Source organism: Magnolia sinica, chromosome 2, assembly GCF_029962835.1.
Source record: "Magnolia sinica isolate HGM2019 chromosome 2, MsV1, whole genome shotgun sequence".
Classification (NCBI taxonomy): Eukaryota; Viridiplantae; Streptophyta; class Magnoliopsida; order Magnoliales; family Magnoliaceae; genus Magnolia; species Magnolia sinica.
In genome coordinates, this window is record NC_080574.1 from 6,365,254 (window position 1) to 6,388,537 (window position 23,284).

Consider the following 23,284-nt stretch of genomic DNA (forward strand, 5'->3'; position numbering starts at 1 on the left):
TGATTGCATTCATGCATTCATTTATTAATCAAGATTAAGTTAGCGATTGAATATTGTGTATGAAGTGTATTGTATCTTCTTATGTTATACATTAAATTGTAGTTTGGATGTTATAACTATTTGTGTTATATTTGTGGGGAATGGATTGTATCTCTACATGTTATACTTTGAATTCTGAGTGGATATGTAGTTAGTATTGTACTTGTGAATTGTGAAATGTAACTTAGATTTATAGTTCCTTGGATTGTACCTGTAGATTGCGTTTTCTTCTTATATATAAGTGGTATCATCTTATATGTCACTTGGTAAACATAAATTGTATTTTTTTGTATTTTTCTCATGAAGTTTACGTTTGATATTGTATTCTCCTGAGTTATTTGAATTCCATTCTTGACTATTGTAATACTTGGTAATCTTGGAGGGTATACCTCACTGGGATAACCATTGACGCTATCAAACCGTATTCAGTTGCTGGAGGTTATGTAGATGACATGCATGTTAACATTAACGTGGAGCACGAAGAGTTGGATGATCTTACGATTCTTCATTCTACGTTTCTTACTTTTGTCAAGATATTTCATTTTTATATTTGAGTCATTAATTTGTATAAGCTCTATGGGCAACCATTTGTATAGTTGAGATATACTTAGACACTTCCTTTGTGTGTGGTTTGTTTGCTTCCGTTGCGATCGCTCGCTTATACTTATAAAGGAAAAAAAAATATTACCGTGAAATGTGGGCTATCCTTGTAGGTTAACTATCGAGATTTTGGAAAATAAGTATAAAACTCGGGTTACAAGATCCGAGGCGTTACAGTTCACTTCCTTTTCTGCCAAACCATTGATACCATATAGCACCGAGCACCAGCCATTGCCTGGTGACAGGGGGAGTAGCCAATTCATTACTTTCTCGGGAGAATAGTCATTCCATCTCTCCATGACCATATGACTTCTGAAACAAGGACAGGGGCATTTTCATTCGAGATAACATCCAAAGCTTGTCAGAAGGCCACTCTTAAGATATTTGAAAGGGTGAATCTCTTTAGATAATTTGCCCAAACGTCAAGGTGAATACGGTCAAAATTCCATACAATGATCATAGTTGACTTTCTATCAAAAATACAGTTAAGTGAAATCAGAATCTGAATATGCCCTTATCTCCCACGAGTACTTGTCGAGAAAAAGGAATAGATAGATCAAGAGTATCTTGAATATATTGAATGATACACAAGACAATTGCCAAATAGATTAATCAACAAACAAGGGTTGCACGCAACTGGCGTCCAATGCCAAGAAATGTCGACCCTCACGGAATTCCCGGACATTTATGCCCCTCCCTTTATCCAAAATCCGACGCCTTTAAATCCCTTCCCTGCTACTGTAAATGCGGATCAGAGCGACCATGGCGAGAAGTAATCGCCGCTCCAAAACCCTAGATTTCATACTACAGTCTCGACTCGGAGTCTCCTTCCGATTCCGACTCGGAGCCGTTTTGTCTCGCTCATCAGAAGTTGCAACTCGGACAGGCAACTCAGATGGTCGCGTGGAAATCGGCACTCCCGCTGTTGTTTGCTGCAGCCCTGATAATCTTCGAAGAGAGGGTCTCGGTGCCGTCTTGCAAGATCGTGTCCGTCGATCGCAATGATAGTAGCAAAATCCAGAAGAATGGAGAGGATCTAAAGGTGATGATGGTGGCAGATCTGCTATTGACGGGATCGGAAGCTGGCTATACGAGTCTTTACTTCAGAGATTCTTACATGGCCAAGTTCCTCAGGGTAATAATCTCAATTTCGGCAACTTTCGTTTTAGTTTCGGATAATATTCATTCTAGGGTTAGGATTCTAATTTTATTTTTATTTTTTTGTTTAAAATTTGGGTTTCTCTATTTTGGAAGTGGAATTTACACACTCATGCCGGCTAATACCACCTGCGATAGTACCATAAAAAATAGGGGCTGTAAATAGATTCTTCCTTTTTCTTTCATGAATTTGCGAGGGGTGTCAATACACAGATGCTCATGCTCTGCCGAACAAAATGGTGTCATTTGTTCGACCCAGAAACTGCATAGCTGGGACCACCTTTCGGCCTGGCGAGAGAGGCGGTCACAATTTTCTGATCAGTTGCCCGTAATTGGATGGTTTATCCAATGGTCCACACTGGTAGATCACACATTTATTTTATGGGCAGTTTGTAATTTGCGTGTAAATTATATTTTGTGCTGATGCTGATTTGAAGTGAAGTTGAAATTGGGTTGTTTCAAAATGAGGTGAAAATGTGCTGGTTGATTGATGTTAGTTTTGACGACCCTAGGAGTATAGGAGGGCACCACATTGTTGGGTGTGAGTTTTCTCTAGTAATGGACGTTTATGGATGGTTAAGAATATATTTTCCAATAATATTTTTTGGACCATGGATGATCCATGTTCCAATAATATTTTTTTGGACCATGGATGATCCATGTTGGAGCTGACTTGTCCAATACAAGGCAAAGTTGATGCATGCTTTTGAACAAGTTTTCAAGTAATGTATGTATAGACCAAAGTGTTTCGCACAGAGAGAAGTTTGAGTTCCTGGAGAGTGATAGATGTGGGTGAGACTTGACAATGGGACTCTAAGAAGATCATTGTCTAGTATAAATGCATGGATGGTGTGCTGAATGGGAGTGTATCGGCATGTGACTGCTGTCAATGCGAAGCTATGATGTAGCCACTTCCAGAGCTCGGGTAAAAGACGAAGCATTATTTATTTATTTTGGAAAAAAAAAAAAAAAACAGAAACTAGAAGATGCAATGATCCATTAAGCTTGATGTCTAGTGGGCAGTGGATTGTTAATCTTTTGCACATTTTCCATTTAAAAACAATCACAGATTGCTGGGAGAAAAGTTCAATGATGGCGATGATGATGAGGATGCTAGTAGGTGGACAGATAAATATAGTATGCTGACCATCTACATTCCCACCCGGTTCTTGAATTTCAGACCTACTAATTATTTAGAGATGAAAGTGAATGTAGTGTTGTTGTTTCTTTTTTTCTTTTCTTTTTTAAGGTATGAAAGTGAATGTAGTTTCTGGGCTACAAGACAGATCTGATTTTATTGCAATATAGATATAGCATTAATTTCAGGTGAAATATATTAAGAGAATAGTCCTTGTATTAGTTTTAACCAATCTTTGCTGTTCTAGTATATTGAGAAGTTGGTGCTACAAGACCAAGTTGGTACACAGATCAGAGATTGATCAAGATAGGGACTGGATGAGAGCGATCTGCAACTCCCCAACTTCTAAAGAATTCTAGAATGAGAAGGATAGGGTCAAACTTGCATGAGGATTACATGTTAAAATCGTTTTCCATTGATATTGTTGTTGTATGTATAATTTTTTTAATTTAAAACAGTTCAAAACTAATTTATCATATGCATGTTATAATGAAACCAATCTTTGTCGTACTATTGTCATTCAAAGTTTGGGCCTAGACATGATAGAGATGGTGGAGTGTGTGTGAATGATCCAGGGTTCAATCCCTGGTAGTGTTTCCTTTCAAAAAAAAAAAAGGTTCCCTCACATCCAGTCCTTGTTGTGGTTGATGTCTGCACTTGTGTACCCAGACCCAGGTAATATAACTGTATTGCATGACTTCAAACATAATAAAAGAAAAGGGGGTCAAGCATTTTGACACGGGGATGGATGTGTTGAGGTCGAGCGTCGTCTTCCTCAGGGGGATAAGTACTCCGAATCCACGGAGCTTCTTTGGACTCCTCACAGAGATGCCTTGAATCCATGAGGAAAGATAGAAACTAGAAATAATTCTAGAAAATTCAAGATAAATTGCTTGATGTCTGATGTGTATATGTCTCTGTTACACTATTAATAAAGAAAAAAAAAAAAAAAGCCAAAATTCATAATTACCAAAAATAGCAAAATTCTAACTCTAATAAAAATCCTAATTCTAGTAAAACTCTTCTAAAACCTAATTTCTAAAAAAAATAAATCCAAATAAACCTTTGCTAGAAAAGTCCTAGCATGATCGCAAGTTATTTCTAAAAAAGAAGAAAATCAAAAACTCTAAAAATAAGAAAATATTAAAAAATCGGAATTACTAAAAATAGTAAATTTGCTTTAAATTTTCCTTTTTGAGTTGAAAGCGTGCGTTTTCTGGCGAAATGGACAGATGCGACCCACTATGTGGGTCAATTCACCTCGGATGGCCTGTTGTAGTAAAGATTGATAGGTTGTGCGGCCCGTAACGATACCCGGATCAAAAGTTATGGCCAATTTACGGTTCACCTTCTTTTGGTCCAACCATACTAGGAATGTATTTGTGCCACATCCTACATCACATTTCTGATTGTATGCATGAATACAATCTTCTTCTTAGATAGCTTTCCTATCTACTGAAGATTTTTCTACTCATACTTTTGGTCCAATCGCAACATTGATTTGTCATAATATTTTCATGCTTAATTTATCAGATAATGATTCCAGATTCCATCCTCACCTAATTTGCTTTATAGTTTGTGCCCAATGAATCCATTTATCTAAAGTGCAAAAGATGGGTTGTTGTAAGTTGTTAAATGCATCACTGTCATGTGTTGTATTTGTAGTAAACTAACAGCTGTTACTTGTAAGAACACTGAGTAAGTAAAACCATCATATCCTCTTGTTTTCTGTTTGAAGTGGTTTTTCTGGTGATCAAATAATTTAAGTATTTGATGTTGGCTCCTTTTTGAACCAGAAATCCTTTGAGAGGGTGAAGCCTGATATGCTTGTAGTTTTGGGAGACGTTTCTGCAAAAGGGTCAGAGTTGACAAACATTAAATGGATATCTGTGCTGCAACAGTTCCAAAGGATGTTGGATCCCTTTCTTGGTCTTCCTCTTCATATTGTTTTGGGTGACAGGGATGTTGGAGATTGCAGTAAAATAAATTCAAAGTCTGTTCATCGGATGGCTAACAGTTTGCCAGGATTGGACTCAGCCGGTTGTGGTGCCTTTGAAGTTAGCAATATTAGCTTTATCTCCCTTAATGCTGTTGCAATGCTTTGCAGCAGCAATGATTTGCGCTTCAGTGTTGAAACAGTTATTGAGAGAGAAAGTCTAGATCTAAGAAACCATGCCAAGGAAACAACAGATGTACTAAGTGAGCCTGTCAAGTGGAGGGATGATTTTGAGAACTTCCACTGGAGGGAAAATCCTATGGCGTCAAGTTCTGGTCCTGTCCTCTTACTTCATTTTCCCTTGCATCGGACGAGCAGGATCTGTGAAGGAACCAATTTTCCTACTACAAACCTTGGGCAGAGTCACCATGAGAGTTCGAGGAAACCTGAGCACCGGTATGTTCTTTTCTTTGAATTAGTGTTTCTATATCTGTAGTATATAGTCTCGTGTTATGGATCTCTATGATAACTATATTTGTCAAATGCTTCTTTATCATGGTTTTGTTTACTGTTGAATTTGAAATATAATGCATTTAAAAACCATTCTGCTTCACATGCGTATCATGCATGATGCATACTTTTCCCTAGTGGCTACCACATGATTGGAGCACAAGATTCTTTTAGGAGGCTTGAAAATGACAGCCTATTGATTCCCGTCCAGGTTATGTTAAGGAAACATTCTTGTTGAATCATGTCTACATGCATGGAGATTTTATGGCTAGTTTTGGAATTTTCAGCAATGAATTTAGTAAGCGTAATGATCAACGTTGCTGCAGTTATCACTGTCTTCCATGCTCCATCAAAACCCACAGGCTTATCGGTCCATGTCACCTGGAGGTTCCATCCCTTGGCCTTAAATTGATTACTGCCATGAGATGGATGATGGATCATTGTTAATGCCACTGGATATGTGTTCACAAGCTTATCGCCTTTACCTTGTTTCTCCATGATGTACAATTCTGTCAGGTTGCACCTCATTGAGGAGAGCTTCTGTAAGCTGAGTCATTGTGCAGCACTTTGGGTGACTAAGATTGTCCATGTTTGACTTGTGCTAGGCAGTAGCATGAGCTAAGCAGGAGGAACATGATAAAGAGGTTTTATGAGGTCTAGAGCTGACTAGGGTCAAGGATAGCTTGTGTCATTATGCACTGTGTGTGTGTGTGTTTGGGTGGGGCAGCATGCTAAGAACCAACCAGTACACCAAAAGCTCTACTTTGAAGTGCTGCACAATGTATCATCAGAGGTGAAATTCCAATATTGGAATTGCCAAAAGCTCTAGGACTGATGGGATGCGTCAAGTTAGGCTCTTTAAACCGCTGGGATAGTAAAATTCCATCACGCTGCACAGCCGACTCTACGGTGGCCCACTCTGTGGCGGCGCTCACTTTGGCCTCTTTTCTGGGTAGCCTTTTCCCAAGGTATGGTGACTGCATTCTGGTTATTTAGGTAGCCCTTTTCACTTGGTGGCTGCACTTTGGTTGTCTAGGTAGCCCTTTTCCACATCATAGCAGCTTTCACTCCAGTCCAGATTGCCCTTTTTCACAGGTCACCCCTTCTAGGACTCGAACATAGGACATGTTGGCTCTGATACGCAAAAGCTCTAGGACTGATGGTACATGTCAAGCTAGGCTCTTTAAACTGCTGGGATCATAACATGACACCAAAAGATTTATTAAGATGTCCCTGGGAGCAAGGTATACCAAAAAGGTTACGTAATGGCACGGGCCATCACACAAAACGGGGTCATAATGGCCTGTGCCAAAAAATTCAGACCGTAATGACCCTGTAATGGTCCGTTTTGACCATGCATAACAGTTACCGGGGTGGGGTGTCTTTTCCCTTTTCTTTTTGACACTATTTTCAACTCATTTTCGAATGAATTGGTGCAATTTTTAATGTTTTAAAAAAATTGGTGCATTTTTTGAAGATTAAAACCCAAGATTTGAACCATTTTCGAAGAATGGAAAATCCAGGCCCAAATTTGAGGAAAATTGAAAAATAGGTAAAAAAAAAAAAAATCATCATCTAAGCCTTTTCCCAATTACTTGGGGTCAGCTACATGAATCCTCTATAGTCTCATGAAACTCTAATGCATAATTACTGTTAACTAAAATGAGATGAACTCATTTTTAGGCATCTCTACCAAACAGGGCTTTAGAGAAATTTTATTGGATCTCTGGAGTTTGATGCAATTGTCATGTACCACTCAAACTGAAAGGAAATTTTATAGGATGGCTATCAAACCAGCCATACTTTATGGGATAGAATGTTGGGCAGTTAAAGAAGACCGTGTTCTTAGATGAGTGTAGCTAAAATGAGGATGCTGAGATAGATGAGTGGCAAGACAAGGGGGCCTAGTTCCATCACTTAGTTATAGACAAATTGTTTCATCACTGAGATCATGGGATCGAATGCCCAGGTGGGGTGTGTGTGTGTGTGTGTGCGTGCGTGCGTGTGAAATTTAATTTAATTTAATTAAAATTTTTTTTTTTTAAAAAGAGTGGCAAGATAAGGAAGGATAAAACTAGAAATGAATGCATTCGTGGGAATTTAGGAGTAGCACCAATAGGTAGTAACATGAGGGAAAGTAGACTTAGATGGTTTGGTCTTGTGCAATAGAGACCAAGAGCTGCACTGGTTTGGTGTGAGTTGGTACAAGTTGAAGGCTCTAAAAGGGGAAGGCCCGAGTGAAGGTAGAAAAGATTTGATGACCTATGGTCTAATTGAAGTTATTACCCTTGATAGAGTTGAATAGTAGAAAAGGATTCATGCAGCCGACCCCAATTAGTCGGGATAGGGCTTAGATGATAATGATGATGATTTTAGCCGTCTGGTTAGTAGGTGCCCCTCCAAGGCATTGACCTGGGATCGAGCCTTTTGGCAGATGTTCACGGAGGCAGTGGCCCTGATGCCCTTGCCTGAAAGAAATCATTCTTATTATGTTCTCATTTCTAATTGATTGGTTCTTTGTTATCAACAACTATGAATTAGAACTGAATCTTTGGACTCTTCTGTCATTTATTTCAACTGTGGTTGATCATTTATCATGCAGTCATCTCCCATTTCTTTTAAGTTTTTGCAACTTTCTGTGCAGTGGATTTGTTGGTGCAGGCCCATACGAGTTCTTTCACACAGTCCCCCCGAATGTGACTGAATATATCTTTCAGGCTCTCAGACCAAGGTCATTACATGCTCTTGAACCTCGAAAGAGTTATTATGGCTTTCTTTATTCGTTGGCTGTCTATTTTGATATTCATCATCTCTGTGTGGTTCAATTTTGTGCAAAGCTGGCTCCTTGCTAATCATGTAGTAGGCTCGTATTTTGGCTTGTTCACTTCAGAGTATAGTCATTTTAAAAATCACTTCTATTTCTGGACCCTTCACTGTGATAACTATCGATCCATAACATTTAATGTTTAAGATCTTGATTGATGTATCATGTATGGTTCTTTAATTGCGTAAGAGCTTTAATATGCCTATCCAAGATTCCAAAATCGCTTAAAGAGGCTGCATTTTTCTTTTCTTTTATTGTTGACAGTAACTGTCTCACTTTTTATTTTAGTTTATGTATTGGTTGGTTGGTTGTGCTTGAACCCGTGACCTCAATGTTGAAACATGCCCTAAATACCATTGAGCTATGGGCTTGAACTATCAACGTGTCCCAGTTTTAGTACCTCCTTCATCCATGTTTCTTTTGTTGGACTAATAATGTGACCTTTGAGGTATTTTACATTGATCATTTCATGCACACACTGCAGAAGTGTGATGAGGGAAAAGTATGCTTTCTCTAATGGGGGTGGTACCCAGGTGTGGTGAAACATGGGCATTAGTTGATGGGAGATGATAAGAAGGTTGGCAGCAATATTCTGTCATGGGGTATGAAATTTTCAAGTTGGGAGAAGGTGACATGGTGAATTTTTGGGAGGATGATGGCTTGGTGGTAATCCGTTACTTATGATGTTCCTGAGTTTGTGTAGAGTGACATCGAACATTGAAGCGGCCATGAAGGTTTTTTCAGATATTGGGGGTAGTTTGGTTTGGAATTTATAGTTTAGAAGAAAATTGAAGGATAATGAAGTACAAGACTTCAATGAACTGGGTTTTCTTCAAGTTGTTTCTGTCGTTTGATGAGGACACCTAAGTGTGGTAATGAAATGCCTTAAATGTATTCTTGCCAAAATCATTTTCTGAAGCTCTGTATGTAAGGAAGATTCCTCTCCTTGTTTTGCATTGTTTTGTGTCCCATGGAGTTGTAGGGTTTGTGTGGGTAGTGGCAAAGGACAGCGCCCTGGATCATTTAAGAAGCAAGGGCATAATCCTCCTTGATAGGTATGATGTGCAAGGAGCTGATGCGCATCATCTTTCCATCCAATGCCTTGTGGCTAGATCGATATGGCATTCTTTTTTGTGAAATGTTCGGAGTAGCTTGAACATTCAATGAAAAGCTAGGTGGAAGTGATCAATAGCTGGGGGTCATGGGAGTACAAAAGACCTCCTAGTCTGATCTAAGGTTCCTATAATAAAAATTGCAAGGATTTAAATGAAAATGCAAGCTCCTTAATTTATTATTTGAAAAGTGGGTACAAGTAGTTTGAACTATAGAAACTTGGTTACAACCCTAATACCCTGTTTGGGGTCAGGGAAATGAGACTAAATCCATCAACTTGTCAAATTAATCAATTTGCATTGGATTTGGATTTGACAAATCTCAAAATCCACTGTTTGAAAATCAAGCTCCAAAACCCTAGATCATTTAAGAAGCTAGGGGTATCATCCTTTTTTTATTGGCGTGTGTTGTGCGAGGAGTCCGCGCATCATCTTTCCATCCAATGCCTTGTGGCTAGATCGGTACGACATTCTTTTTGTGAAAAGTTTGAGATAGCTTGGACATTTAATGAAAAGAGCAAGGTATTCAAAAATGATAATGTTACAACCATAATGATAACGCCCGTTATAGAAAAAAAAAAAAGGCTCGTAATGGGGCTGAAAGTTTTTTTTTTTTTTTTTTCCAAAAAAAAAGAAAAGAAAAAAGAGAGAGGCCACAATGGCTATTATGGCCCGTATCGTAATGATAATGGTAGTAGTTGTTAAGGCCATCGTTATAGTTACGGAATACCTTGGAAATGAGACTATGGATTTAATAAATCCATGAACTTTTTAAATTCATGAATTTGCATTGGATTTGGATTTTGCAAATCCCAAAATCCACCGTTTGGAGATCAAAATGTTAAAAAAAATAAAAAATAAAAAATTGGATATCAAGCTGCTAATTCTTGAATCGATTTAAGACCATTTATGTCAATGACGGAGCATTTACTACATGGAAAAAAGGTTACTGCTCTTAAGCAAGTCTCTGATTTTGTGCATTTGCAAAATGTTTATATATATATATATATATATATATATATATATATATATATATATATATAGGGAAAAGGTTCTATGCGGTCAAGCTCATGGGAACTTCCCATGAGGTCGAGTTGTGTGGGCCCACCGTGATGCGTGTCGAACATCTATCCCATCAGTCAGATGCACCATTCCATGCTGGGCCTAGGGATTAAAAATCAAGTCAATTCGTGACTTGTGTGGGCCACACCACGTATAAAAGTTGAGAGGGGTTACCCTCCATTAAAACATTCATAATCATTTGTTGGGCCCACCGAGATGTGGTTCACAAATCCAGCCTATCCATTATGTGTGTCCCAATTGGATGAGGGGTCAGACCAAGTTTCAGACGCATCCAATTTTCATGTGGGCCCCACCAAGTGCTTTTATATGTTTTAGGCATGTCTTCACATGATTTTAGTTGGTATGGCCCACCTGAGTTCCATATACGACTGATTTTTGGGATATCCCATAATTTAAAGGGGACCCATCAAATTCACGGTGTTGATGTTCGACATACATCATGGTGGGGCCCACACGGCTCGACCTCATAGGAAGTTCCCATGAGCTCGACTGCATAGAACCTTTTCCCCCCCCCACACACACACACATATATAGGATTTGGGTGAAATCCATGGATTTATGGGGGTGTGGATTTGCGAAATCCACTAATTTAAAATCTATGGATTTCACAAATCGCTCCCCCAAATAAACCCTAATGGTTAATCTTACTCCAGCCTTCCATTTTGAATGTGTGAGAGTTGTGGACACTTTGTTGGTTCATTGTTGTAATTGCCTGATCCCTTTCTCATAATTTTCACTGTAACAACTCAAATTCGTGTAAACGATTACACACACTTCCGTGCACACAAACCTAGTTGAACGTAGTAAACACTTAGACACATCGTTGATTAGAGAGGAGGATCCTCACCCGTTCTCATGATGGATGTGGTTGAATTTCGATAATGAAATTCTTGTAGGGGGTAGAATGTAACGACCCAGGATTTTGGTGCATATGCATATATGTGCATGTGAGTATACTTGCATTTATCTAAGCATCCATCTATCTATCCATCCATGCACACATGCATCCATCAATCCATGCAAGTTGTGACCATTGATATGCGTGATTGATTGATTGATTGATTTAGTGTGAATAATTGATGTATGTAGTTATCAATTATATGATTTTGTGTGTGCGCACTTGCACTCTCACCACTTGTACTCATAAGACTACCTGTTTATTCATAAACTAGCTTGAATCTAACTGTAGAACATACCCTAAATCTACCCGATCATAACCCACAACCCATGTATCAAAACCACTTAACTTGGTCCATATAACTACATTAAAAATTTGCCCAAATAAATTACTTGTACACCCAATCAATATATTCTAAATCGTACAAGCTCGAGTTACACCTACCCATGGCAAACCTATAAAATTAGAGATCAGGTCGCCTTTGTTTGACCCATGATCTACACCATATGCATGCATCACTAATGACCGTTGAACCCACAACTTAGATCAGCCTTCTAAGACCAGTGATAATGTGTCCGAAGCCGTTTAAAATAATCTAACAATGAAGATGAGTCAATCCCTCGATCCCCACCCTTAACCGATGTGCACAACTTTCCAAATTCTATCACTAAATCTAGGCAATTTATTCATTAATCTTCACATCTACTCGTATACACAATTATTCACCAAATCAACTGTAAAGCTACTTAATTAGACTGAGATCTAACGATCTAACTGTCCACTTATAATTTGGACCGACACATCATCATTAAATATACAAAGAGTTCATCTAAGCTATTTACATTCGATGATCAACGACTTTAAACCATTCATCCTGATCCTGATACACTAAGGAATGTTTTGCGCCTTTAAAGTCAAATTCTAATTGTCACAAATACACCGTTGATTATCAAAAATTTTCTATGGTGTACATGACATTACTCTTTAGAAAACCTATTTTTGGGAGTCTGATTGCGATTAAAATTTAACTGATGCTTACTCAACCCAATTGAATTGTGTATCTTTAATTGCGACATCTAATTCACAAGATCTATTGTCCATCAAATTTGTTAGATGACCTGCCTGGAAATCAAATAGTGGTCATCATTACGATTCACGGATGATCCCCAATGAATGTACCAATTTACACTCCACACCACGACATGTCTGGACCTATTTTCAGAGATTCCAGATCCGATATAAGGAATCCTACACATCCTACAATTGCTAAAACAAAAGGGGACCGATGATCCTATATTCACCTTACACCGTGTATCCGTAATGAATCATGTTCTCGCCGTTGATCTTAAAGATTGATCGTGCATTTACGACTTGACACCTCAAAAGACTTTGTAGACCACTCGGTTTGTGTTTTTAATGTCACCCGACCACTCTTTTTAAACGTAATATCTTTTAACTATATGATCAAGAATAGCCAACTGTGAATCATTTTTTAACAATCCAAATCAATCATTAGAAGGACCACTAAAGACCTTGATCCGTGATCAACCTTCGGTCTCAATTCCAACTATTCACACGTGTGAACGGAGGTCAAGCAACAACTGGGATGCACATGCAACCCGTTAAGAAACTCGAAAATACGGCTATCCCCGTATTCTTCTCCTTCTACTTCGATTTTTGTCTTGAAACTAATTTCCTATTCTGCTAGCGGATCGATGAATTTGATAGATTCCTTTGAACTGACCTTGCTGGATGGTTGGGATGATCCATAAGATGCTTATGGACCCTATGTTTCCACAGTTGGCATTGTTTTGATTAGTGGGTTCTCGGAGGTGGGCGTTTTTTTTTGCCACCGCACAATATCAAGGAAAGCGGAGAGAAACTCGGGGTCTGTCGTTTGGTTTCACTCCAACGGAGTGGAGATTGGACAGTTCAAATGATAGATGGTTTGAGATGGTTGGTTCCAAAGACCGCTAACACTGTCTTTGCCTGTCACGGTGAAGGAGGGAAAGTTGGATATGGAATCAATGATGTCGTGTATTTGACGAATTTCATGGTAGCAGCACAATCCAGTTTTCTTGGATTATAGGGACTAGTAATGGCATAGGTTCCACGATTTCAATGGCCAAGATCAATGGTTAGTGACTCCTTTTGTGATTGGGACTTGAAGGGGACATAATGTGATGAAGATCATGTGAAATTGGTTTCTGGAAGCATCGTGCGGAGGATATTTGATACCAGTTGATGATGGGTGGTAGAGGTGTACACGAACCGAACTAGCTCGGTTAGCTCGCTCAACTCAACTTAAAAAAGCTCGATTCGACTCGGTTCGAAGCTGAGTTCGAGCTGAGTCGAGATGATTTTTTGAGCTCGAAAATGAGTTTGACCCAAGTTTGAGCTAGCCCCAGCTCGACTCAACTCGGATTGAACCCAGCTCGAATCGAACCAGTTCGGTGACTCAGTTACTTTGATATTGATGTTGCTCACCAAGTGTTTGATGAAATGACTCAAAGAAGTGTGCCTGGTGGCAAGGAAGGTATGTATATGAAACCAACACTCTTTTTTTGTTGATTTTTATGTTGCTTAGAAGGTGTTTGATAAAATACCTGTAAAACCATTGTTGTTGTCTCAAATACAGTGAGTTTTTGAAGGTGCGGGTGTTTGTGAAAATGCTGCAATGGCGAACTCGGCTCGATCTTGGCTCGAACTGGCCCGAGCGGCTGACCGAACTGAGCCAAGCTGGCCAGTCAGGCTCGAGGACCGTGCCGAGCCGAGTTCGAGCTGAGGTCAGCTAGTGGCCGAGCCGAGCACTCGGTTCGACTCGATGTACACCCCTAATGGGTGGTTGTTAAGGCCATGAACGGTTGGGATCAACGCACGACGCCTCTTTACACCAAAGGTTTCACAATAAGAATCGAAGTATAAGGAAAAGAATACTGGGATAGCCACATTTTCGGGTTCTTGATGGGCCGCATGTGCATCATAGCTGTTGCTTTGCCTCTGTTCACACAAGTGAGCAGTTAGAATCGGGGCCGACGGTTGATCACAGATCAAGGTCTTTAGTAGTCCTTCTAATTATTGATTTGGATTGTCGAAGAATGATTCCCGCTTGGCTATTCTCGATTACATGGTTAAAAGATGTTAAGTTTGAAGATAGTAATTAAGTGACAATAAAAACACGAAACAAGTCGTCCACATGGTCTTTTGGGGTGTTGAGTTATGGATGTATTGTCAATCTTCCAAATCAATGACGAGATCATGATTCATTGAGCAATGATGCACGGTGTAGGGCAAACATTGGATTACCGGTCTCTTTTGTTTTAGAAACTGTAGGGTGCGTAGGATTCTTTCTAGCGGATTTGAGATCTCCGAAAATAGGTCCAGACATGTCTCAGTGTGAAATGTAAACTGGTAGATTCATTGGAGATTGTCTATGAATCATAATGATGTTCTTTGTTTGATTTTCGGACGGATCATCCAATAGATATGATGAAAAATATGATGGATGATAGATCTTGTGAATCAGATTTCGCGATTAAAGATGCATAATTCAATTGGGTTGAGTAAGCATCAGTTAAATTTTCATCGTGATCGGACTCCCATAAGTAGGTTTTCTGAAGAGTAATGTCGAGCAGAAATGTGTACACCGAAAACTTTTGATGATCAGTGGTGTATTTGTAGCTTGATTGTAACAGTGTAAAATATTCCTTAATGTATCAGGATCAGGATGAACGATTCAGAGTCGATGATCGGATGTAAATAACTTTGATGGGCTCTTTGTCTATTTAATGATGATGTGATGGTCCAAATTATAAGTGGACGGTTAGATTGCTAAATCTAAGTCTAATTAAGTACCTTTACAGTTGGTTTGGTGAATGATCACGTATAGGAACAAATGTGAAGATTGATGAATGAATAGCCTAGATTTAGTGATATGAGTTGAAGTTGTGCACGTCGGTTAAGGGCGAGGATCGAGGAGTTGATTCATTTTCGCTAGAGCTGTACACGAGTCGAACCAAGTCGAGTTTTGCACAACTCGACTTGGCTCGACCACTAGCTGACCCTAGCTTGAACTCGGCTTGGCTCGATCCTCGAGCCTGACTGGCTAGCTCGGCTCAATTCGGTCAGCAACTCGGGCCAGTTCGAGTCGAGTTCGAGCCTGTGCGGCATTTTCTCAAACACATGAAGTGCACCTTCAATTTCTCACAACTTGCAAAACAACAGCAGCAGTTTATAGGTATTTCATCAAACACTCGGTAGGCAACATCCAAATCAAGATCCAAGGTTAGTTTTATTATGTAATGTTTGTTTTTTTGGTAGTGATTTGTTTCATATCCAATACCTTCCTTGCCACCGGCCGATCCCACAAAGAATGTATCCACCTGAAACAACACTTCGTTGAGTCATTTCATCAAACACTTGGTGAGCAACATCAATATCAAAATAACTAAGTCACCGAACTAGTTCGATCCGAGTTGATTCAAGCTCGGCTCGAAATTTTTTCAAGCTCCAAAAATCAGCTAGACTCGGCTCGAACTCAGTTTCGAACCGAGTCGAGTCGAGTGAGTTAACCGAGCTAACTCTGTTCATGTACAACTCTAATTTTCATTGTTGGATTATTTTGAACGGCTTAGGATACATTATCACATTTCTTACAGGGCTGATCTAAGTCATAGGTTCAATAATCATTAGAAATGCATATCTTGGTTAGGATCATGGGTCAAACAAAAGTGAATTGATCTCTAATTTTATGGGTTCACTATAGGTCGGTGTAACTCAAGATTGTACGGTTTAGAATATGCTAATTGGGTGTACAAGTGAGTAATCTATTTGGGCAGATTTTTAGTGTAGTTACAAGGCTCTAATTAAGTGGTTTTGATACACGGGCCGTGAGTCATGATCGGGTAGGTTTAAAGTATGTTCGATGGTTAGAATTAAGCTAGTTTAGTGATAAACGGGTGGTTTTGTGAGTGTAAGTGGCGAAAGTGCAAGTGTACATATACACACAAAAGATCATATGATTGATACCTATATACATCAATAGTTCACACTAAACCAATCGATCACACATATCAATGATCATAACTTACACAGATTGATGGATGCGTGGATGGATGATTGGATGAATGCAAGTGTAATCACATGCATGTGTATGCATGCACACCAAAATCTAGGGTCATTACATTCTACTCCCCTTACAAGAATTTCATCATCGAACTTCAATCGCACCTACCATGAGAATGGGTGAAGATACTATTCTCTAATCAACGCCGTGTCTAAGTGTCTATTATGTTCTACGTGTCGTAGGCTTCTGTGAACGAAAGTGTGTCTAATCGCTTACACGAATTCGGGTTGTTACATTCACTCTTTAATTTTATAGTTCTAGACCCACATATTTAATCATGGTGGAATTGGTGCAAAAACGGGAGACGTCATGGTCACGGTTGGCAACTTCTTGAACTGGAAGGTGACCTTCTTGGCTGCTTTGACCCGGTCCTTTCTAACCATGATTGAAGTGGTTGTAGCTGGAGATGGGTGCAACTGAGTTGGGTGGAACCAGAATGGTTTTTACCCACTGTGGGCCCAATCAAGGCGGTTGCAGGCTTGCAGCTCATAATGGGTGCAACCAAGGTTATCACAACTCATTTATGGTATGGCTCGGTGGCCATAGTAACTGTGCCAATTCAGCCTGTATTTGAATTTGGTTGGCTTCAAACAAATTCACACATGCCCAGTACATTGAGACCTCAGTTTTGGCATGGTTTCCAGAGGATGGGTGAACCCCAGTAGTCATCTCTTGATGAATGATACTAATCGTTTATTCCAGCATTAATCTGATGTCAGATTGACTCCAGACTTTGCAATTTGCATGTATCTGGTACTTGAGACTTTTGTTTTGGCATCCCTAGAGCGGATCGAAGGTGGGGCCCGCTAGCCATCTCTTAATGAGTCATTGTAACCAGGCATTCTGGCATGGTCTAACATTGGATCATGTGCATGCATGGAGACCTTTGTTTTGGCATATCTTCTAGACAACAATCCCACTAGCCATCTCTCATTGAGGGGCAGTTACTGGGCCATTTCGGCATAATGTTGACTCAGATTTGTCACCAAACTTTTCATGTCTCAGGTACATTGAGACCTTTGTTTTTGCATCTCTCTTGCTGTGGATTGGCTACTAACCCTGCTAGGCATCCCTTGATGAATGATAGTAACATGGCCATTCTTGTATGCATAAGATGTAGGATCAACTCCGAACCGTTATCGTACAAATGTAATGTGGACTGACTCCAAACTTTGTGTGTGTTCCATACCTTGAGATCGTTTCGGCATCTTCCCGACAATGATGGGCGGCTCCCACTAGCCATCTCTTGATGAGTGAAAGTAACCAGACCATCCCAGCAAGTATTTTAGGCCGTATCAATTTTGAACTTTGCATGTGTTTTGGACCTTCATTTTGGCAACCGTATCAATTTTGAACTTTGCATGTGTTTTGGACATTCATTTTGGCAACCGTATCAATTTTGAACTTTGCATGTGTTTTGGACCTTCATTTTGGCAACCGTATCAATTTTGAACTTTGCATGTGTTTTGTACCTTCATTTTGGCAAATCTCTCAAAGCACATTAATGGGTGGATCAATGTGACATTGATGGGTGGATCCCTTTTGTGACATCCATCACAATATATGGACCTCACACTGTTGAACCGGCGTATATCATGTTGTTCGTTAAACCCTTATACCAAGTAATTGGGGCCAGCTGTATGAATCCTGTTGTGCCATACCACTCTATTGTGGACCATATCCTGTTATGCCATTTTGTCGTTAATTCTTCCAAATAATAATAATAATAATAACAACAACATTTTGCATTGTACGGGTTATTGATTTCATTTGGTTAAATATGTCTCACATACTGTTGGCGGACTCAGCTTCCAAGACATTTGGAGAGATCTTCCATGAAGAGATTATGGATCGTGTCAGTTAAGTGATGGGTTGATATCAGGATTGATCTGTGTGTGCCTAATCAGGACATTACTGCTACCTTCTGCACTCAAACAATTTTGTGCTTTCCAACGTATGCTTCTTCTGTGTGCATGATTTCCACAGCAAAAATCTTTTACCAATTTGTTTTTTCTTGTTTCATAACAATTTCTTTCACATTGTTGCGTAGGGCTTTGGTCTTAGACATATGTTGTGACTATTAGGACAAGCCCTTATAATACATTCATAACTTGGGAGAGGCTATGATTGATGATTAGTAGGATGAGTGCCTGTAACATTTTTGTCCTCTTCTCCATTTCTCATATCATACTTGCAGAATGATATGGTCGGACCCACCCATCATCGAAACCATATAGTGGGCTCACCCACATAAGAGCAACTGTTTAGATTGCATGCATGTGAGCCCTATCTCTTTGTCGGAATTTATCCACTATAGTCATCAAAATATTTCTTGTATTTCATCTATCTAGGTTGACAGTCGAGTATTCCTTTAGAGGGTTATCATTGCCAACATTTGATATACAATTTTATTTATTTATTTATTTATTTTTGTAACCCTTGAAAATGCACCTTCTAATGGATACATTGGTAATTGGAATGTGCAGAATAGTATTCAGTGCTCACACTCATCATTTCTGTGAGCACATCCACCAAGATGGGACACGTGAGGTGACAGTTCCGGCCATGACATGGTTTGCAAGGGATGACCCAGGATTTGTTGTTGTCACATTCGGACCTGACCATTCAATGACAGTGAGCCAGTGTTCTTTAGCTAGAGAGTCACACGTATTAATGGCCTATGCATCTGTTTTGGTTCTATTAGTATCAACTATACTCATAGCAAGCAGATCACGTATGCTAGTGTGGGCAAATGATCTCAGACACCTAACATTACCTCATGGTGGTTATAGAGGTAGTTGAATATTACCTTCAGATCCACATAGTTGGCTGTTTTTAAATGAAGATAACTGTTGTTGTTGTTGTTGTAGATGATAAAGATATGTGCTGTCACTCAATGAGCGACTCCTCATGTGAGGGGGCAGAACACACGTCAATGATTTGGCATACTTGTCCAATTTGGGTCATTCACCAGGTAGGGCATATTGTGAACATGCCCTGGACCAAAAATAATATTTGTCCACTTGACAGGAAGGTCATACTTGTGTGAGAAAAATTGGTGGTTCGGAAAAAAAGAAAAGAAAAAGTCCAACATTCCAATTCCAAGTCGAAGAGTGTATTACCCTCATTTTGTGATATCGCATGCTTGCATTGCACCGTACCTGATGAATGGTCTGGTTCTCTGACATTTGTGCCCTACGAACAGTTCTATGACGTGTTATATCTCCCACTTGAGGGGTTGATTGAGTCATGACCCTAAAAATTTTGGGGGGAATGTTTCTTGATGTGTAAGTGGAGTCCCGACTTGTGAATGTTATTAAACGTGCAACAGCCTGGTATGCTGACAATTTCCATCAGATGCAAGGCCCATGATTTGTTGATCCATGTAATTGATATGCGGAGGGACTCCAAGATGGATATGAGCCATTGCCCAAACATCTTCCGTATTGTAAATCCTGACCCTTCAATATTTGGACTTTTTTTTCTTCCCCTGAATGCAGACCTTATTGTTATTGTTGTTGTTATTATTATTATTATTATTATTTTAAAACCATTTGTAGGCCACCAATAGAAGGGCTAGGATCTACCAGTCTGGGAGATTTTTCAGGCATTTTCCATCCACTGTTGGAGCCCCTCGGGATGTCAATTGACTAGGCCTGGGCCAAGCGAATGCAAAATTTTGACTAAGCTTGCCCAAATGGTTCAAAATCTAGGCCTACCATTCAAAAAGATGAGGGAAAAAAGGGTTGAAAATGTGGGCTAAGACAACTCTAAGCCTGGCCATAAACAGCCCTTCCCGTCATGTCAGTGATCTGGATCACTAAGCCATGGTCCCACATGCGGGAAATTAGAGCATCAGCAGATCATACATTTGCAGTGGCTCAGGATCAGGGACCTATAATACACCCTGGTCCATAGCTCAAGTGGTAGACTGAGTGAAGATGCCCTCGTTTCAACACTGAGGTCTTGGTATCGATTCCTTAGTGGGGGTGGCTAACAGTGGAGTGTGCACTGACAGTGGGGGTGTGTACTAACAAGCTAACCCGTCCCACCCACCAAAAAAAAAGAAGGATCAGTGACCTATAATATCTCTTTATGGTTTATTTAACTAAAGATATGCAAGGGAGATCCTTAGTTGCGGGAATATGCAGATTAGTTACTTCTGATCTTTGTATATATTTCATAAATGTAAACTTTATGAAACATGTTCTTTATTTTCATAAAATGTATCTTATATTTACCTCAGGGAATCTGAGGACTGACAGAGAACCCATCCCATGAGTTCGACTCTTTGGCGTATATGAGATTTTAGGTTGTCTTCTTTAACGTGGTATTAATCATCCATGGGAATTCTACAAAATATTACCTTATTAATAAAGTATTTACATCCCGGTACCTTTTTAAGTTACGTTTTCATGAAACTACCTCATTAATCAAGTTATTGTCAGAGGATACCCTTGGTTAGTTTTCCTTCATTTCCTTGTATTTTCCTAAAATGCCCACCAATTAATGAGATTGCTTAAGAAAATTAAATATCATTAATGAGGTGTAATTATTTAAAAAATCCAAGAGTTTTTCTCAATTGCGTAGGGATGTGGCTACATGTAGGTGCTATGTGGGCCCCACCATGATGCATGTGCATCCATTTTTTTTAGATCAGTTTAGGGCATGAGACAAAAAATGAGGCAGATCCAAATCTGAGGTGGAACACACCATAGGAAACAGTAGTGATTGAACGACCACCATTAAAAACTTCCTAGGGCCCACCATCATGCCCACCGTAATGTTTATTTTCCATCCAACCTGTTGATGAGGTCACACAGACCTGGGTGAAGGGAAAACACAGGTATCAGCTTCATCCGAAACTTTTGTGGCCCCCCAAGAAATTTTAATGGTGGGCGTCCAATCACCACTGTTTCTTGTGGTGTGGTCCACCCTAGAATTGGATCTGTGTCATTTTCGGGATCATACCATAAGATGATCTAGCAAATCGGACACCGTGGATAGAACACATACATCATGGTGGGCCCACAGAATTCAACAACTTCACGGATTTACGAAATATACATTCTTATTTCCCTGATCCAAAACAGGGCCTTGGGGTTTTTTTTAAAGGTCAATTGGCATGACGGGAGAGCACAGTCCGTATGAAAATATTAAGTACTCGCCCTGTGCTATATTGAGGTATGAGTTATGTTGAAACCCCGTGGGATGTCTTCTGCATTGAGATGCATTGCTTCTCTTTAGGTTTGTGTAGGCAGTTGTTGTTTTGAATGTATCAAACCACTGGTGAGAACTCATCATAGTACATTTTGAATATAATGGCGTGCATTCTGATAAATTTATCTTGGCTGTGAAATTGAGTTCCATTAAGATTATCTTCAAGAATACCTTTTGAGACAGTGCATTGGTATGATTGATAGCAAGTGAGAACAGATATCTAAGTTGAAACAAATGCAATTAAGCTAATTGAACCACAGATAATTACAACACAGGACAAAGTTGAAATAAATTACATGCATGGACCTTTCTTCCGAAATGCTCTGTTGGATCCCTTTCTTAGGGCGCGCATGGATGCTCAATTAAAATCAATAGCAGTAGCTCACTTCAGTAAGGCTGCAAGAGGGGCACGATTTCAAGCTTGCAATTGTAGTGACAGCAACTTGTATCTTATGAAAAGCATGTGCCATGCATGTGGAGGGAGAGGAAGAGCAAGTGAGATGAGAGAGAGAGAGAGAGAGAGAGAGAGAGAGAGAGAGAGAGAGGAGGGAAAGCGTGCAAAAATTATAAACAAGAGAGAAAAAGAGGGTGTAGGCTACTCATATAGTAAGGGCGCGACCTCTAATGTCGGCCTGACCAATGGGGATGCCTGAGCCAGGCATAGTTAATCACGCCAGCCAACTGCACAGGGTGAATATGGATTTTTGACTAGTTTTTTGAACTCTTTTTTTTTTTGCAAGTGGTAGCCCATCTTATGAGTGGACATGGCTGTTCGTTGCTCATTTCAATTTCAAGGTAGATTCCACCTCATTCACACTCAGACAGTCCTCATGTGCACGGGTGAATGTGCATGGTGGTTGGAGTTGAGATTTGGAACATCTTCGTGAGGAAACGCACCAAACCATGTCATTGTGAGATTTTCGAAATCTTGGTAGAATTTAAAATATCAAGTTTTTGTGGCAATATTATCTTGACATTACAACAACACTGGCTCAGAAGCTAGTAAAACCCTGAAAATTTTGTTATATAAATATTTGTTTTTGTTTTAAATTTATTTATTATTTACTCTAAATATTTTTACTTATTTTTATTCTCAATGAGATTTTTCTAATAATATTGCAAGGAAAACCTCAAAATTTGAAAAGTTCCCAAGAAATTTATGGGCCAAGAAATTTCTGGTATGTTTCAACATTGAAATCTTGAGTTCCAATCCAAATTATTACCGATTAAAAAAGGACCATGGTGCATTCATGTTAATTTGACAAAAATTAAAAACTCAGCCACCCAAGTGGATGGAACATTGCCTTAAAAACCACACTAATTGTGCCGTTGTTACCATCAAAGGATGATTAAAAAGAAGAGGTTTTGATACATAGCACTCTCCTTTTGCCCCAAAGACAAGTAACACGCTTATGTTCCCAGATAACACCTCTCAAAACTACCCCATGGGCAGAAATACCATCCACAGGTAGGTTAACAATTTCTTTTTAAAAAGTGGTCATATTTACTCCTATCTGAATCCTAACCTCTCTTTCCTTTCTTCTGCAAATCCCAGAATCCTGGCTCTACCCTCCCAAAGCAGGGGACAAAAAGTTTTTTTTTTTCATGATTAATAGTCATCCATGATACTTCTGACATGGT

General features: G+C 39.5%; 1 protein-coding gene across 2 annotated transcripts; it reads left to right on the forward strand.

Moving 5' to 3' along the window:
• Positions 1-1,188: 1,188 nt before the first annotated feature.
• LOC131233026 (uncharacterized) lies at positions 1,189-19,285 on the forward strand. 2 transcript variants are annotated; one of them, XM_058229594.1, is made up of 4 exons: positions 1,195-1,774; positions 4,732-5,327; positions 8,026-8,112; positions 18,910-19,285. In XM_058229594.1, exons 1-4 carry the CDS (start codon positions 1,535-1,537, stop codon positions 19,223-19,225), a joined length of 1,239 nt encoding a protein of 412 aa, XP_058085577.1. In that variant the 5' UTR covers positions 1,195-1,534; the 3' UTR covers positions 19,226-19,285. The 2 variants fall into 2 exon arrangements, with proteins under 2 accessions (XP_058085584.1, XP_058085577.1); XM_058229601.1 differs by lacking the exon at positions 8,026-8,112 and having other exon boundaries at positions 1,189-1,774.
• The last annotated feature ends 3,999 nt before the right edge of the window (positions 19,286-23,284 follow it).

Bases quoted from the DNA above. Each gene is read 5' to 3' on its own strand.
- LOC131233026 (XM_058229594.1), top strand. From the start codon at position 1,535: ATGGTCGCGTGGAAATCGGCACTCCCGCTGTTGTTTGCTGCAGCCCTG. The intron at 1,775-4,731 runs GTAATAATCTCA...TTTTTGAACCAG, and splicing joins ACATGGCCAAGTTCCTCAGG to AAATCCTTTGAGAGGGTGAA. The intron at 5,328-8,025 runs GTATGTTCTTTT...CTTTCTGTGCAG, and splicing joins TCGAGGAAACCTGAGCACCG to TGGATTTGTTGGTGCAGGCC.